Source organism: Podarcis muralis, chromosome 1 (genome assembly GCF_964188315.1).
Source record: "Podarcis muralis chromosome 1, rPodMur119.hap1.1, whole genome shotgun sequence".
Classification (NCBI taxonomy): domain Eukaryota; kingdom Metazoa; phylum Chordata; class Lepidosauria; order Squamata; family Lacertidae; genus Podarcis; species Podarcis muralis.
This window is the reverse complement of record NC_135655.1, coordinates 115,977,153-115,993,616: the sequence shown is the minus strand read 5'-3', so window position 1 is coordinate 115,993,616 and position 16,464 is coordinate 115,977,153. Positions and strand designations below refer to the sequence as shown.

General features: G+C 41.9%; 1 protein-coding gene across 3 annotated transcripts in view; it reads left to right on the top strand.

The window, feature by feature from the left end:
- Positions 1-16,464, top strand: part of MAP3K20 (mitogen-activated protein kinase kinase kinase 20) — a 108,308-nt gene that overhangs the window by 80,868 nt on the left and 10,976 nt on the right. For all 3 annotated transcript variants that reach the window (XM_077916970.1, XM_028749518.2, XM_077916968.1), the window contains exons 12-16: positions 3,246-3,290; positions 4,271-4,301; positions 4,381-4,520; positions 5,254-5,316; positions 6,659-6,751. In XM_077916970.1, the coding sequence (XP_077773096.1) occupies positions 3,246-3,290; positions 4,271-4,301; positions 4,381-4,520; positions 5,254-5,316; positions 6,659-6,751 (372 nt within the window). The remainder of the gene's footprint in view (positions 1-3,245; positions 3,291-4,270; positions 4,302-4,380; positions 4,521-5,253; positions 5,317-6,658; positions 6,752-16,464) is intronic.

Genomic DNA, 16,464 nt, shown 5'->3' with positions numbered 1-16,464 from the left:
TGAAACTCAAGATTCCATAACTTGCTGAGCATATTTAGCGCCCAGTGAACTGGGTTGGGGGGGAAAGGGGTTCCTCTCTATTTACAAACTTGTATACTTTGGCCTACATGGGAGTTCACCGATTATCTAGAAATAACTTCCTCCTTTTATCAATGAAGTTGTGCTTCCAAACTGATTTAATTTAATCTATTAAATTTTATGCCACCCTCCATCTGAGGATCGCAGGGTGGTTTACGATATGAAAACACAAAAATATACAACACAGTAACAAATGAAAGCAATACCCCCCCCACCGTTTAAAGAACCATAAAGGTAAAGGGACCCCTGACCATTAGGTCCAGTCGTGACCGACTCTGGGGTTGCGGCGCTCATCTCACTTTATTGGCCAAGGGAGCCGGCGTACAGCTTCCGGGTCATGTGACCAGCATGACTAAGCCGCTTCTGGCAAACCAGAGCAGCGCACGAAAATGCCGTTTACCTTCCTGCCAGAGCGGTACCTATTTATCTACTTGCACTTTGACATACTTTTGAACTGCTAGGTTGGCAGGTCCAAGCAACGGGAGCTCACCCCGTCGCGGGGATTCGAACCGCCAACCTGATGGGCAAGTCCTATGCTCTGTGATTTAACCCACAGCGCCAGGCCAAATATTGTTATGAATATCTTCCTATGAAGCATACGATTTCATAATACAGTAAAGAGCATATATAAAGCAGATGCATATATGATGTCAATTAAAAACAAACGCAAATGTTTTTAAAACTTCAATGCAGATACTGGCTGTGATAGAAGGTTGGTTGAAAAATGAAAGGATAGGCACTCAGCCATTCAGCATTTGCTATTACAGGGGTCAGCAAACTTTTTCAGCAGGGGTCCGGTCCATTGTCTCTCAGACCTTGTGGGGGGCTGGACTATATTTTGAAAAAAATAATAATGAACAAATTCATATGACCCACAAATAACCCAGAGATGCATTTTAAATAAAAGCACATATTCTACTCATGTAAAAACACCAGGCAGGCCCCACAAATAACCCAGAGATGCATTTTAAATAAAAGGACACATTCTACTCATGTAAAAACACGCTGATTCCCGGACCGTCCGTGGGCCGGATTTAGAAGGCGATTGGGCCAGATCCACCCCCCTGGCTTTAGTTTGCCTACCCATGACGAGTGGTGCCTCGCAAGACGAAAAGAATCCGTTCCGCGATTCTTTTCTTCTAGCGGTTTTTTTGTCTTGCGAAGCAACCCCATTGGCGGCTAAGCGGATTAGCGCTATTAGCGATTTAGCGCTATTAGCGGCTTAGCGGGCTTAGCAGCTAAGCTGTTAAAAGGCTATTAACAGCTTAGCGGCTTTGAAAAAGGGGGGGAAGCGGGGGGGAAATGGCGAGACTCGCAAGACGTTTTTGTCTTGCGAAGCAAGCCCATAGGGAACTTCCTCTTGTGAAGCGCCTCCGCGACGGAAAACCCTTTCGTCTTGCGGGTTTTTCGTCTTGCAAGGCATTCGTCTTGCGGGGCACCACTGTATAGAAGGTGGAACCTGCCACACAACCCTTTTCCTGTTCAGAGTTCCAGCCAACCATCCTTTGTGCTCCATTCCATTCTCCTCTGATTTTCAATAGTTTTTCCACACATACCCTACAACTGTCAATCAACCGTTTGTGTCTAGTGAGCATGCTCAGTGCTCTTTGGCTAATCCAGGTCCCTCCACCAAGCATTTTCAGTACCTATTTAATACCGTTTTTCTCACTTTTGCAAAATTTCAGAGTCCCCCCAAGCCTGCGGTTTTTTGCATCTTGTATGGGGGCAACTTCATTGTGGCTGCAAAAGGCTCCACCCTTAGAGAACAAGTTCTGCGTTTGATATATAGGAGAAACAAACACTTGGATAATGGGTGGTGCTGGCAACTTTAGTTTGTTTAGCATGAGTTAGTTTATTGCCAGGGAACTTAAGAAGAAGTTCATATCAGATAAGAAAGCCTTAACCTGCTGAGATCCAGTTAGATTTCCTACGACTTCACCTTCCAAGCATCAAACTGCATCTAGGTCTCATGCTGGTCTCATCCATTCAATTGCTAAAGTAGATACCGTACTTTTCCGTGTATAAGACAATGTTTTTTCTTTAAAAATCATGCTAAAAAGTGGGGGTCGTATTATACCTGGGTAGTGCATAGGGTGGACGTTTGATTGGTTGCTGCTGCGTCTGTCAGCGGCTATTGTGCTCGTTTAATCTCACTGCTAACAAGTGGTACAGTGACAATAAAGTATTTCTATTTCTATTGGTTGCTGCATTAATGGGTGGTGTTGATTGGCTGACGCTCCAGCAGTTGGGCGGGCAATTAGCAGCTTCCACCGTTGAAGGGACAAAGGGACGCGGGTGGCGCTGTGGGTAAAACCTCAGTGCCTAGGACTTGCCGATCGTGACCCGGAAGTGTCTTCGGACGGCGCCGGCTCATGGCCTCTAGAGCGAGATGAGCACGCAACCCTAGAGTCGGACATGACTGGCCCGTATGGGCAGGGGTATCTTTACCTTTACCTTACCGTTGAAGGGACAGGCGGAAGGCGGATTTTGCGCCGCGTGTGGGTTATCAATTTCCAGCAATTTCCCCTAAAAAAAAATATTAACCCTCAATAGGGGGCATCTTACACATGGGGGCGCCTTATAGACGGAAAAGTGCGGTAATGCTTTTCAAATCTGGGAATCAAATTTGGATGTTTGCTGATTTTGAAATGGTATTCTTCCATCACTGTGGTTTGTCTCAACTGGCAATCAATTAAACATTCGTTACAATTTTTTGCAACTCCCAAATATTGAAATATGAATCTTGAACAGCCTAGTCGACGCTAAGCTTACAAACCTAAAAGCAAGTTCAAATTATAAAACATTTAATTAATTTGAAGTTGGTTTAGCTCTAGTTTTATTTCCTCGTGCACCGGGAGCAGCAAGGGCTGAAATTCTGACTTAAAATAAAATAAAAACACTTCCCTGCTACCATAAACCAGCAGGAAATAGCAAAAACTGAGGTGAAATGGAAATGACTTGGCTGAATGGAGAATAGTTTAGCTTCAAATCGAAATGTATTTTTATCAGTCATATGCAAGTAAGGCAGATTGTCTGTATTAATTTTCTCCTTGGAGAAAAAAAAGCAGATCTGAATGCTAAATAAATAATCAACTTCTAAATGAAAATGGATGTCAAGAGTCACAAAAAAGAAAGAGTGCACCATTAAATTCATATTTCTTACGCAGTTGCTGCCTTCCTTTGATATCTGTGCGTGGACTGAAGAAGATGTGGTAAGCAGCCTTTTATTAATTAAAACATCCTTTTTTTTGTTTGTCTAAGAATTCTTACTTTAAGTAGACCACTCAGGGCTAAGCAATAAACCTGCAGCTGTGTGAAATAGCAACCAATGGCTGCTTTTCCCTTGTAGTTTAAGAGGAGAATACAGTGGTACCTTGGTTCTCAAAGTTAATTCGTTCCGGACGTCCATTCCAAAACCAAAGCGTTCCAAAACCAAGGTGCACTTTCCCATAGAAAGTAATGCAAAATAAATTAATCCGTTCCAGACTTTTAAAAACAACTCCTAAAACAGCATTTTAACATGAATTTTACTATAATGAGACCATTGATCCATAAAATGAATTGCAATAATCAATGTACTGCACTATAAAATAAATGAGAAAGAATTGTAGATGATACAAATTAAAGTTACTATTTTTTCTTACCTGCACTGATGATAGTCATTGTTTGGATGGGGGCTTTTATCCATTTCTGCAGTCACACCATCAATCAGTAGCTGAACATAGTCACAAAAACAAATTAACCGGAAAAGCCTCAAAAACAAAAACACAAAATGAATAGCAAAAACAAAAGCGCCAAACTTAATCCGTTCTGGAAGTCCAATTGACTTCCAAAATGTTCGAAAATCAAGGCGCAGCTTCTGGTTGGTGCAGGCACCCCGGAAACAATAGCCGATAGCCGCATTGGACATTCGGCTTCCGAAAAATGTTCAAAAACTGCAACACTTACTTCCAGGTTTTCAGCGTTTGAGAACCAAGGTACCACTGTATTGTAGTGGAGAACCGACCGGGCAAAGTGGGGCTTAAGCTGGGCACTTTCCCTTGGAAATTCCCTCCCCATGCTCAAGTAAGGTGTGGTTCCACGCTCATGTTCCTAGGTAAACACAGGTTCAATGGAGAGGAAGGGGGAGGAAGGTGCAACTATTTCATTGACTACGGCTCAAAATAATAAAATCTGTGTTATTTCTTCACAGTACTTTTGGATGCAGCAGCTTGTTACGAAAGGTAAGTCTCCTGTATTTGGTTGACTTGTTTTTTTTGTCTCTATTGATCTGTTTTCTAAACAGTTTCCTCTTTTCTTAAGGTGACACTTCAGGTGAGATGAGTATTTATGCTACTTTATTTAAGGAGCATCACATCACTGGGAAACGACTGCTACTTCTGGATGAAGAGGACATGAAGGACATGGGGATTGTTTCTAAAGGCCACATGATTCATCTGAAGGTACTTAAAAATGCCTTGGATGAAAATGGGACTGTTGAGAAAGGAGTCCATTCTTGTGTGGGGTGGTGGTGGAGATCTTGTTTAAAATCCTTTTGTGGGGATGAACCATGTAGGAGGCCTAAATTTTACTGTGTTGTTTGAATGGATATTTTGTTACATATCGTACAAAATATCATTTTGTAAAATTGCTTTGGGACTTGCTGGTTGTGGGAAATGATCAACATATTTGTTATGTACTGAAGTTCTCACCCTGGGCCAGCAGGGGGATACTGTAGATATTTCAGGTCCACATATGCAAATAAGGGATCGGAAGTGACGTTCAGTGATTGGATAGTTATAGAAAGTTGTTACAGTTACATTGTACTGGAGCTCTATATAAGCAGGCTGGCTGAACCCTTCAGTTCAGTTCTGTTCTGACCTGTGAATAAACAAGAGCTGTTTGGAGAATCGCTGTGTTGTCTGATATGTTCACACACAACTTAACAATATTTAACAGACTCATTGCCTATTTTATGTATTGAAAAAATAAAGGCCCTACAATTCAGGGCGAAGGGAGCTCTGCCCCTAGAAACAAGAATGAAAGCAAACCAGAATAATTTTTCATGGAATGCTGCTCTACCTGGTTGAACTTCTCTTAATGAAAAAAATGAATCCATAGGTCTTTATATTGTGCAGTTTTGTGTGATGTAGAGTCTGGTTTATCCTTATTTCCCCCTCTTTTTTTTACTCTTAGACTGCCATTGAGAAATTGAGTCAGGACCACATCAATATGTTTCATTTTCCACCTCTGATTAAGGTAACCACGATTGTATTTAGAAAGTAAAATATAATGAGTTGACACCTGGGAAAGAAATCTTGGTGCTATTGACCTCCATAATCTTGCATTATATATATTTGGGTCAGATATAGTTCTCTTGAGGTGCTAAGCCCATGTTGGGCCTGTACTCCTTCAGGCTCTGTAAGCAGAGCTAACATTCCCTGTATAGGGAAGTTTTTTAAGGTGTAATGTTTTATTATGCTTTTATATATGCTGGAAGCTGCCCAGAGTGGCTGGGGCAACCCAGTCAGATGGGCGGGGTACAAATACATTATTATTATTATTATTATTATTATTATTATTATTATTATTATTATTATAAACTAGATGCCATAAAGAACGATCCTAGACAAGTTAGTTTCCTGTGTGCATGGATTGTGTTTCAGGATGAAGTACAGCCCAAGATAAAGGTTTACCATTTTATTGAGAACTAGGCCTTAGAAATGAGACAATAAATATTCCGGAGCCAGATTTTTGCTTAGTTTCAGAAAGTGGTAGATTCATTGATAGTCACAGTACTGTGGCGTAAAAGAAGGCAGGCTTACTGTACTGCTAATAGTTCTGTAGAAGAGGAAATTTCAGTAGAAAACAGTGCCTCTAGCACTGCCGTCTTAAAAATTGTCTTCATCTGTAGTTATTGGAGAACTCACTCAATATTTGTATGTAGCTTCCAAAGGTTTCAGAGGTCAGACATCTAAGGATAACACAGCAAAACTTTGTAGAACTAAAAGGCAGTTAAACCCTTAAGACAAAGTTAAAATCTTTCACTGGCAGAGAAGGTGATACTATCACATGTTCCCTTGTCTATTTTTGTTTGTTTGCTGTGCTGTTTTTTTTACCGGTAAGTTATATTTACTGGTATATTTGGGCATTTAGGACCACATGGTTATAGTCTGAAGAGGCACTCTGAAGCAGTTTACCACAATCCACTTATTCACAGTACTAATCACTGCTAGTCTGCACAGACTAGCCCTGCCAGCGCAAATAGCACAACTGCTTCATGCTGAAATAGTCACAGGTACCTTAAATTCCTCCTGTAGGAAATACCTCTTATTTGAGGAATTCCTTTTGCACATCCTGTTCTGCACTATCATCTCTGCTTGAGTGATGACTGGAAACTTGCCCGTAGTTTACAAGTCGAAGGAAACTGTTTCCCAAAATTGTACAATGCAAAATTACACTTGTTGTTTTTTACACTGGTCAGAACTGTTTACAAAGATGTTTAAAATGTTACATTATTTAACCCAAACCGTCAAATACCCTGAATTTAAACAAACTGAGATCTGAAGCAAAAATGACTCATCCTTTCTTTCTGTGGTAGGATTCTGCAAGTGAAAATGAGACAAGTGAGGAGAAAGTCGTGAACCTTGAACTCGTTTTTGGGTACCATTTAAAGCCTGGAAGTGGGCCTAAGGTAAATGAATAATTTGTAGCTGCTATTATTTGTTTTCTTCACACGAAAATGTCCCTGCATATATTCACCCAAGGTGAAGCCTCCAGATGGTTAGTATTTGGTATGATGGATTTAATCTCATAACAGGAAACGTAAGTTTGCGCAGTTGAAGTAGATTAAAGTGCTCTTTCCCCCTAGCACAACAAATCCACCTTAAAAAAAGAAAATGGCTTTTGCTGTTAGGAAAGGGAGAGGATATGCATTAAAAAGTGTGGGATGAATGCATGATTAACAGGAAGACGTAAAAACGCCCCACAAGCAGATCAGGATGAATGTTCATTCTCATACAGTGGTGCCTCGCAAGACAAAATTAATTCGTTCCGCGAGTTTTTTCGTCTTGCGATTTTTTTCCATCTTGCGAAGCACGGTGTTGGGAAAGTTTTGGAAAAGCTTCAAAAACCACCAAAGTCTTCAAAAACCTCATAAAGGCTACCACACCGCGTGCTATGAGTTGCTCCTCGAAGTCAAGTCGCAACTGTATTAACTGTGTTAAGAAAAAGGAAACAAACTTGCAAGACGTTTCCGTCTTGCAAAGCAAGCCCATAGGGAAAATCGTCTTGCGAAGCAACTCAAAAAACCAAAAACCCTTTCGTCTTGCGAGTTTTCCGTCTTGCGAGGCATTCGTCTTGCGAGGTACCACTGTATAATATTTGGAGCTTTTCCATTTAGAGAAACGGCGAATAAGGAGGGCGTGGTATTGGCGTACAATATTCTTGTTGGCGTGGAGAAAGTGGATAGGGAAAAGATTTTCTCCCTCTCTCATAATTTTAGAACTTGTGAACATTGAAGGTTGGAAGGTTGATGACAGACAAAAGGAAGCACACGACACACAGGGAAACTATGGGGTTTGTTCTCACAAGAGGTGGTGATGCCACCAGCTTTAAAAGAGGATTAGACAAATTCACGGAGGATAAGGCTATTTTCCAGCTCCACTGCTGGAGGCAGGTAGCCTCTGCATACCAGTTGCGCAGAGAGTGCTATTGTACTTCTGTTCTGCTTTTGGGATTCCCTTTGGGATCTGGCTGGGCAGAAGGCAGAAGCAGATGAGCCTTTGGCCTGAACTGGCAGGCTCTTCTTATTTTCTCATGTTCGCTTATCTGCAAACAGATCAGAATGAATTCTCAACGCAGACCAGATATGGTCCAACCTCAGTGTAAGCTTCGTGCCAGCAAATCAAGATGTATGCTCAATAGACAGGTTATCTGGCAGTTCCCTCCAGGGCCATCTTTAGCATATGCGCGGTCGGAGTGCAAAGATCCAGTAGGGGGTGGCGCCAGATACATTGATTCTGCCCCACACCCCCGGGTACAGGCAGCCCTGGTTCCCTCACCGCGAGAAGCGAGGTTATAGGGAACCAGGCAGAGGGCCTTCTCGGTAGTGGCACCCTCTCTGTGGAATACCCTCCCATTAGACGTCAAGGAAAGAAGCAACTATGCAACCTTTAGAAGGCAGCACTGTGTAGGGAAGTTTTTAATGTTTAATTATTATTATTTTGTATATGCTGGAAGATGCCCAATAAAATCAGCAGCAGCAGCATCTGGAGGAACCCAAAATCGGCAGAAGTGTGCCGAGTGTGACTCATCCTGCTTTTCAGTAGTGTGGCAGGGATGTTTTGTTCTGCATGCCAGAATGCTAAGAACCAAACAACTCACTAAGAATGAGCACAGGGCTCAGCATTCCTAGGGCTGCCATACTTCAGAATGAAAGAGCGGGTCACATCATTGAGCACTTTCCCATACCCCAATAAGTTGCTGTTTCTGGAAAACTAGGACGTCAAGTTAGGAAGGTTCCAGACCAACCTTCTCCGTGGTGAGCTGCTTTCCTGTAAGATGGTCTTCTCTTCTAATTTCTGGTTTAGATTGAAGCTGAAATCCAAAGTGACTGAAAAACAAAACTGAGAAGCTGTGGGCTATATCTCCCAATTCAGACGCTCAGTTCCCTGCTTGTTAAATCAGAGTTTAGCAGCCAAGAAGGAGCAATGAGACCCCTCTCCCCTCTCTCAGGCCCTACATACTGGTTTAATTAAACCATGGGTAGGCAAACTAAGGCCTGGGGGCCCGATCCGGCCCAATCGCCTTCTAAATTCGGCCTGAGGACGGTCCAGGAACCAGCGTGTTTTTACATGAGTAGAATGTGTCCTTTTATTTAAAATGCATCTCTGGGTTATTTGTGGGGCCTGCCTGGTGTTTTTACATGAGTAGAATGTGTGCGTTTATTTAAAATGCATCTCTGGGTTATTTGTGGGGCATAAGAATTCGTTCATTTTTTTTCTCCCCCAAAATATAGTCCAGCCCCCCACAAGGTATGAGGGACAGTGGACCGGTCCCCCACTGAAAAAGTTTGCTGACCCCTGAATTAAACCATAGTTAGTCATTCTGTCCAAAATTGGGGTACTAGGGTTTCACGTTAGTTTCCTAACTAGGCTCTTAAGCCAACTTCAAACTGTTCTAGTAAATTGACATGGTCAGAGTCAGCTAAGTAATGCTCAGAGTTCAATGTGAGGTGACTGTGTACTTTCTTTCTGAGATGGAAGGCCAACTGAGGCTTAACATGGACCACTCCGATCTACTGAAAACTTATGTATCCGTTCCCTCAGTGCAAATAATCTCGTATCGTGAATTATGTTTGCGGAAAGTGTTTTGACTGGCTTGCAAATGTCACTGTGTATGCCGAGTTTCAAGCAACATGAATACTGTCTTTAGGCAGCGAAATGTTGTCGTCTGTTGGACTATATACCATCCGGTGAGAAGATGAAATTACCAATAGTCATAATTAAGTGGCCTGAGACAGATATAAGTGGCAGGTAGACACTTAACCCACCACAAACAGAACATCCATTTAGTAATGTAGGCAAATATAGAAGTTCTTCTGTGTTTCAATCTTCTTTTTGTATTCCGTTAAATATATTTAATTGTGCTGCATCTGCTTTGCATTTAGAAGACCCTTGGGTTGTACCCCAAGGTTAAGTATTGGGAATAATATATCCTAACTGTAAGAGCAGCTCAATAAGAGAATTATCTACCTTTCGAAAGGTTATGAAATCAACTTCCTTGGAGGTTTGAAAAGGAAAAAAGAGGAGCTGTTGTGAGGGGGCCTTTGTTGTGGGTGTTCTAAGTATATACATTGATACCTTGGTTCTCGAACTTAATCCATTCCGGGAGTCCGTTCGACTCCCAAAACCATTCGAAAACCAAGGCGCGGCTTCCGATTGGCTGCAGGAGCTTCCTGCACTCAAGCGGAAGCCGTGTCGGATGATCGGCCTCCGAAAAACACTCGCAAACTGGAACACTTACTTCCGGGTTTGCGGCGTTCAGGAGCCGATTTGTTCGACAACTAAGCCTTTCGAGAACCACGGTACCACTGTATGTTCCTATTGTTGGCAAAGGGGTGGACTCTTGTCATTCTTCCAGCTATATGATTCTAGGAGGGCTGAAGATAATACTAAGATTTCATTTAAATTTAGCCTTTATAAAGGAAGTAATTGAGGGCTCACCAGACCACACTATTTGACACACCTTTTGGTATAAAAACAGAGGTGTCTATAGAGTTGTTTAATTGAAAGGCGACAAAAGCTTGGATTCTCGAAAAAGCACATCGAAAGATTTAAAACTACATATCAAATTCACAAGAAAAATCCACTGGTATTCTTTGAAAAAAGATGAACATTGTATTGGCATTCTTGCATTTATGATACTGCTTATGACAGGCAGCCTGACTTGAAACATAGACTCCAGCGTATCTGAACATTTGTACCCAGCAACAACTTCCTACCAACCTTTAAAAAATGGGGGGGTTGGACTAGATCAAGCTTCCTCAAACTCGGCCCTCCAGATGTTTTGAGACTACAATTCCCATCATCCCTGACCACTGGTCCTACTAGCTAGGGATCATGGGTGTTGTAGGCCAAAAACATCTGGAGGAAGCCTGGGCTAGATTGCCTTCATGGTCCTGTCCAACTCTAAAATTCTATGGTTCTACAATACTGGCTTCCCAGCTTTTCCATTGGCGCCACACACACTTGAAGCTCTTCTGGGTTGGTGTGCAGCAAATCTGAGCTTAAGCCCAAGAGACATTCAGAATACCGCTCTGGCAATCACTTCGGCAGTGGACAAGCTTGAAACCACAGCAGCTCCTTTCGAAATATAATTTCCCGTCTTACAATTCCATCCGTCTAAGCCACTGAAACCTGCTGTTTGCAAAGTGCTGGAGACAAACATCTATTTCTAGTACCTCAGCAATTCATTATTATGCATAAATTCTACCTCACAATACTTGAAAACAAAGAGAACAGCAAGCAAAGCATAATTCCTTTCTTTCTTAATAAAAAACCAAACCAAAAAACCCCCACCCTACAATAAAACGCTGCCTGTTTTAATTACATTTGAGGGGTTGATTCGGTGCTCCTTGGCCAAAATAGCAACCGATTTGGGATGGTTTCCTAAACCTTGCTGGAGCCTTTGTAGTAGTGAAAAGCCGTAAGTTACGTACACTGATGTTTCGCTCCATCTGTTTACTGTTTTTAATAAACACCTCTTCCCTAAAACCAGGGTTTTAAAAAACCCAAACACTCCCCCCCCCCCAGAAAAAAACCCAATGAAAAACAACAACACCCTGCTGTGTTAGCAACCCCTCTCTTCCCTGGTTTCCACTTGGCAGTGACTCCCTTGACCCAAGGCTGGGGCCATTGTTAAGGCTATAACACATTTACATATTTTGCAATAAAACATCAGTTATTTGCATTACTGTGTCAAGTTTTATTTGATTCTTTCACCTAAAAATGACTCATTTTCCTTTCTTGTATTTTTTTTCCAAAAAAAAAAAAAGACCAAACTACTCTAAGCTTGTTTGAGAATAATCAAAAATTGCCCATTTAGCTAGAAGTCATTTTCTTTTCAAAAGGCAAATGTTATTTAATCTTTCAGCTGTTCATTGTGCCATCATAAATACTTTCTTTTCAGCACAGTTGTGGGGACTGAAATGAGCCCACTAATTGCCTCCCATTTCGACTGACATGTGGTGGTTTAGTGGAAAGGGAACACAGCGGGGAGAAGGAAATAGGAGGCTGAGAAAATGAGAGCTAATTATTTTCACTGCCTCATGTCAGGCTCTGTGTCAGCCTTGTTTTTACAAACTGGAAGGTTTAGCACTAAATAAAACAAACTGGCGTCATGTTTTTATATACTGGCAGTGTCATGGAAGCAGCTGCAGATCTCAAAGACAATATAATGCCTGCGTTCGCATGGACACCATCTGACAGCCACCGTGAGCCACTACTAATGAGGATATCACAGTGGTGCCAAGTGAAAGGTGCTGAATTATGTATGATTCTTCATCAGTACAGCAATAGTCCTGTACATCATTATGAGACATTGTTTTGCTGAAAGAGATTAAAACATTCTTAGTTCCAGACCCTGCAACCCTAAACACGCTACAAGAGGTTATTGATGGAATTTTGAGGGAGAATTTCTTGCAGATTTCTTTTTTTTTTTTAGGGTTTTTATCGTTTATTTATTTATTATTATTATTATTAAATCTCTCTATCTATTTCCCTTTCCTTCTCTCTCTCTCTCTCTCTCTCTCTCTCTCTCTCTCTCTCTCTCTTTCTCTCTCTTTCTCTCTCTCTCTCTCCTGGGACAAAGCAGTGGTGGGTCATGACACTATATATAAAGAAGAGAAGCAAATTAACCATACTTGTGTTATCTCCCTTTAAATCGGGCATAATAAAATGTAGTGTAGCAGAGTTAGCCTTAATGATAAATAACCCAGGTGCTCACACTATAGAAGTTCCAACTCTTATTGCCTTTAAAACAGCAGGTTTCAGCAGCTGAGATAGATAATAGCAGAGAATGTAAAGGAGCTACTGGGAGCTTAAATTATCAACATGCTACGTCTTTTAATACCAGCATGATCAGGCTTTTCCTTTCCCCCATGTTTGTTTTATCTTACATTACATCTTATATTTTTCAATACCCAGTTGCCTGCTATGATGGCACTTCCATTTTTTCCTCTCATTTATCTTCCTTTTCTGTTTCTCCTTTAGTTTGCTGTAACTCTTGAATTAAATAATAATAATAATACGTTCTAATTTATAAAATTCATATTTTGAATATAGGCCTCCTTCAAAACTGATTATCCCTCCCCCCCCACACACAACACACACCTCAAAAAAAAGTTATGAATCTTCTGCAACGTAAAATATTACAGTGGTATCTCGGGATACATACGCTTCAGGTTACATACGCTTCAGGTTACAGACTCCACTAACCCAGAAATATTACCTCGGGTTAAGAACTTTGCTTCAGGATGAGAACAGAAATCGTGCTCCATAAGCTAAAGTGGTGCTTCAGGTTAAGAACAGTTTCAGGTTAAGAACGGACCTCTGGAACGAATTAAGTACTTAACCTGAGGTACCACTGTACTTATTTTACCAAATTCTATGACTTCACACTGGGGTTCAGATAATGTATGTGAGGGAAAGTCACCATGTTCAGGAAGCACCTTGAGTTTTTTAAAGCCTCACCACCAGTACAGATTTGATCATTTGTGGAGGGGATAATGTTTCATAATAGCTTTCTCCTTCCACAGCCACTTTCAAAGTCTCCAGAATTTTCAGTTGGTTTTAGTGTTTGTCTTATTATTATTGCTTAGCACAATTGCTTCCTCAGATTTTAAAGAATGTCATGATGTATAATTTGCTGCTACAAGCTTCTGTCTTGAAACCTTTGGCAATTAGGATGGGATTGCATAGATGACATAATGCATCCCTAGCTTCTTTCAATATTAAATAATGATATAATACAAATGTCTATATTAAATAATAAAATAATACTGGTTTGCGGAGTGTTCTGCTTCCTGTCTTAGTAACACATACAATAATGTGAGGGAGGCGAATAATCGTTCACACAGCATGGTAAACCACGGTTTACCACTGCATAGATGAGGTTGAGCAAAGCAACATTTCCTCATGGGCTTTTCTTCTAGGTTGTTTGGCTCCAAAGTATGAGGATTTTGGCTTTCACGTTACATTAGAACCAGAGATAAAACAACTCTGCCCAATTAAACATGCACGCTTCATGACTCATGATTTGAAGTTGGCTTGTGTTGAAAATGGCCAGAGTTTGTTTTAAACCATGATCTCTGCTTTGAACAGAACGCTAAGCTGGGATTCTTTTTTTTTAAAAAAACCCTTCTTCTTCTTTTCCAGCTGAGCTAATTCTGGCTCAGCCACATAGCCCTAAACCATGGCTTAGCATTGCGAATAAATGCAACCAATCTCTGTTGCTGCACCTCTTCTCTCTCATAGCTCATGAAGGGTGAAATCATTATGCACAATAGTTCTTTGGCACAGGAGAGCAGGGGTCAAAGGGGGTCGGTGACCCACAGCTCCTTCTTCTGGATCTAAAGAACTAATGGACAGCGCTGCTTCTGGTCCACTTTTAATAGTATGAGGCTATCAGATCTGTTTAAACTGTCAGAGTAAGAGATGCCATGGTTTTTACATCATGGCTTTACATATAGTTTTTGCTAAGTAGCAAGTGTAGTTTTTTAGTCTGAATTGTGAGAAATGATGGGGAAACTTTGCGAACCTATAAAACAAACAAAACATTACAGTGGTACCTCAGGTTACATATGCTTCAGGTTACATACGCTTCAGGTTATAGACTCCGCTAACCCAGAAATAGTACCTTGGGTTAAGAACTTTGCTTCAGGATGAGAACAGAAATTGTGCTCCGGCGGTGCAGCAGCAGCGGGAGGCTCCATTAGCTAAAGTGGTGCTTCAGGTTAAGAACAGTTTCAGGTTAAGAACGGACCTCCGGAATGAATTAAGTACTTAACCCGAGGTACCACTGCATAACTTCCATTCTTCCATGTGAAATTCTCCATGGGGATCTTCAGTTAGCAAACCCTTTTCAATGTGATTTTGTTGTTTGTGGGTGTTGTTTCATAAACTAAGGCTGCAGTCCTAATGTAGGAGGTAGGCCCTGTGAAGACGTCTGAATAGTCATACACAAAGTCCTTCTGGGTTTTTGCTGGCAGTGCAGAGAAGTGCTCTTTCTCCCCTCCACCCTTTTTCATGATTTTATTTTTTAAAATAACTTGTTTCCCTCCCAATAGAAACAGTGGGGAGAGAAATCAGGAGAGATTTATGGTAGCTTCTGAGCCTCTTTCTAAACCTCTCTCTAGCTCAGAGGTGGGGTAGGTATCAGGTGATCAGGAAGGTTTGGGGTCCAAGCCCTTCCCCTTTCCTCCCCGGACGTGCCCCAATCTCCCCCCCGCCCCCTTTGGCTCTACCAGCATTGTCCATAGAGCCTGTGGGATGTAAGAATCAGATGCAGTCAAACACAAGATTGCTAGAGTAGACATGAAGGTTGTCTCAGTCCTCCAACCAGAACTTCCTGCTTTCCAGGACTGAGACAAAACTTCCTATGTGTAACTTGAGATGGAATAGAAAGAACCAGAACCACAGGCTGGCGACCATCTTGTCTCTCTTGTCTCTATCAATGCCATCTTAACAACAGCACTACTAAGATGCACTCTTGGCTCCAACCCAAGAGAAGAAAAGCGGGGCTTTCTCCCATAAGGAGATAGTCACCACATTTAAACTATGTTATAACCTTTTAAGTCTGCCTTCTGGGAACCTTTGTGTGAACAGATGATTACTTGTGAGTAAACATTTTATACTTTACAGAAGACGTAGCGTAGCGTCTTATTTTAGGAGGGATTAAACGGAAAATACCAGGAAATATTTACAGAGACTGTAACGAGTCTGAGCAAGCTATCTGCTGTGCGTGTGTTTAAAAAAGGGGAATGTTAACTCTGCTGATTTTGTTGAACTTGTACAGACAAGTTGGGATAGGACAGGGGTCTGCAACCTTTAAGACAAAAAGAGCCACTTGGACCCGTTTCCGAAGGAAAAACAACTGGGAGCCGCAAAAATCGTCATTTTAAAAATAACTTCTTTGTCACTTTTTTATTATTTTTTTGTTTGACCCCTCAGAATTACTCCTCCTCATAGAAATAAACGTTAAATTAACAAGTTACCTTTTGTGTGTGTGTGTGTGTGTGTGTGTGTTCTTCACTCCCCTTCAAAACAGTGACCAGCGTACATGCCCCTTACAATGTAGCGGGCAGGCAGACGGTGCGTGACTAACGCATGCACCGCCCCCATGCGACATCACAGCCAGTACAGCGCCCGCCACAGTGGGGGAGTGTCGGGGCGCACAATGCGCCTCCTCCCCTCGCTAGTATCTGCCCCGGAGCCGCGGCAAAGGTGTAAAAGAGCCACATGCGGCTCCGGAGCCGCGGGTTGCAGACCCCTGGGATAGGATATCTTAGACAATATATCCTCCCTTGCATCCCTAAACATTCCCACAGAGCCAGGGTGTAGTAAGCTTCTGCAACAGTGGGGAGGCAGGATCTCCTTCTCTCTTGTTGGAGCTTTTTCTCCAATGGAGAGGGAGTCCTTCTGTATCCTGAGGCCTCTGGGACACCTTCCCAGGAACCACAGGATGGCAGATTTAATTTCTGACAAGCAGTATGTTGCTTTCGTGGAAGGTGTGTCTGTGTTAACATACAACGGAGAAGCTGTGGTCCTCCAGTCGTTGCTGGACTCCAGTCATGCCTAGCCAGTAAGACCAATGGCCAAAGATGAGGAGAGTTGCAATGTAGCATCT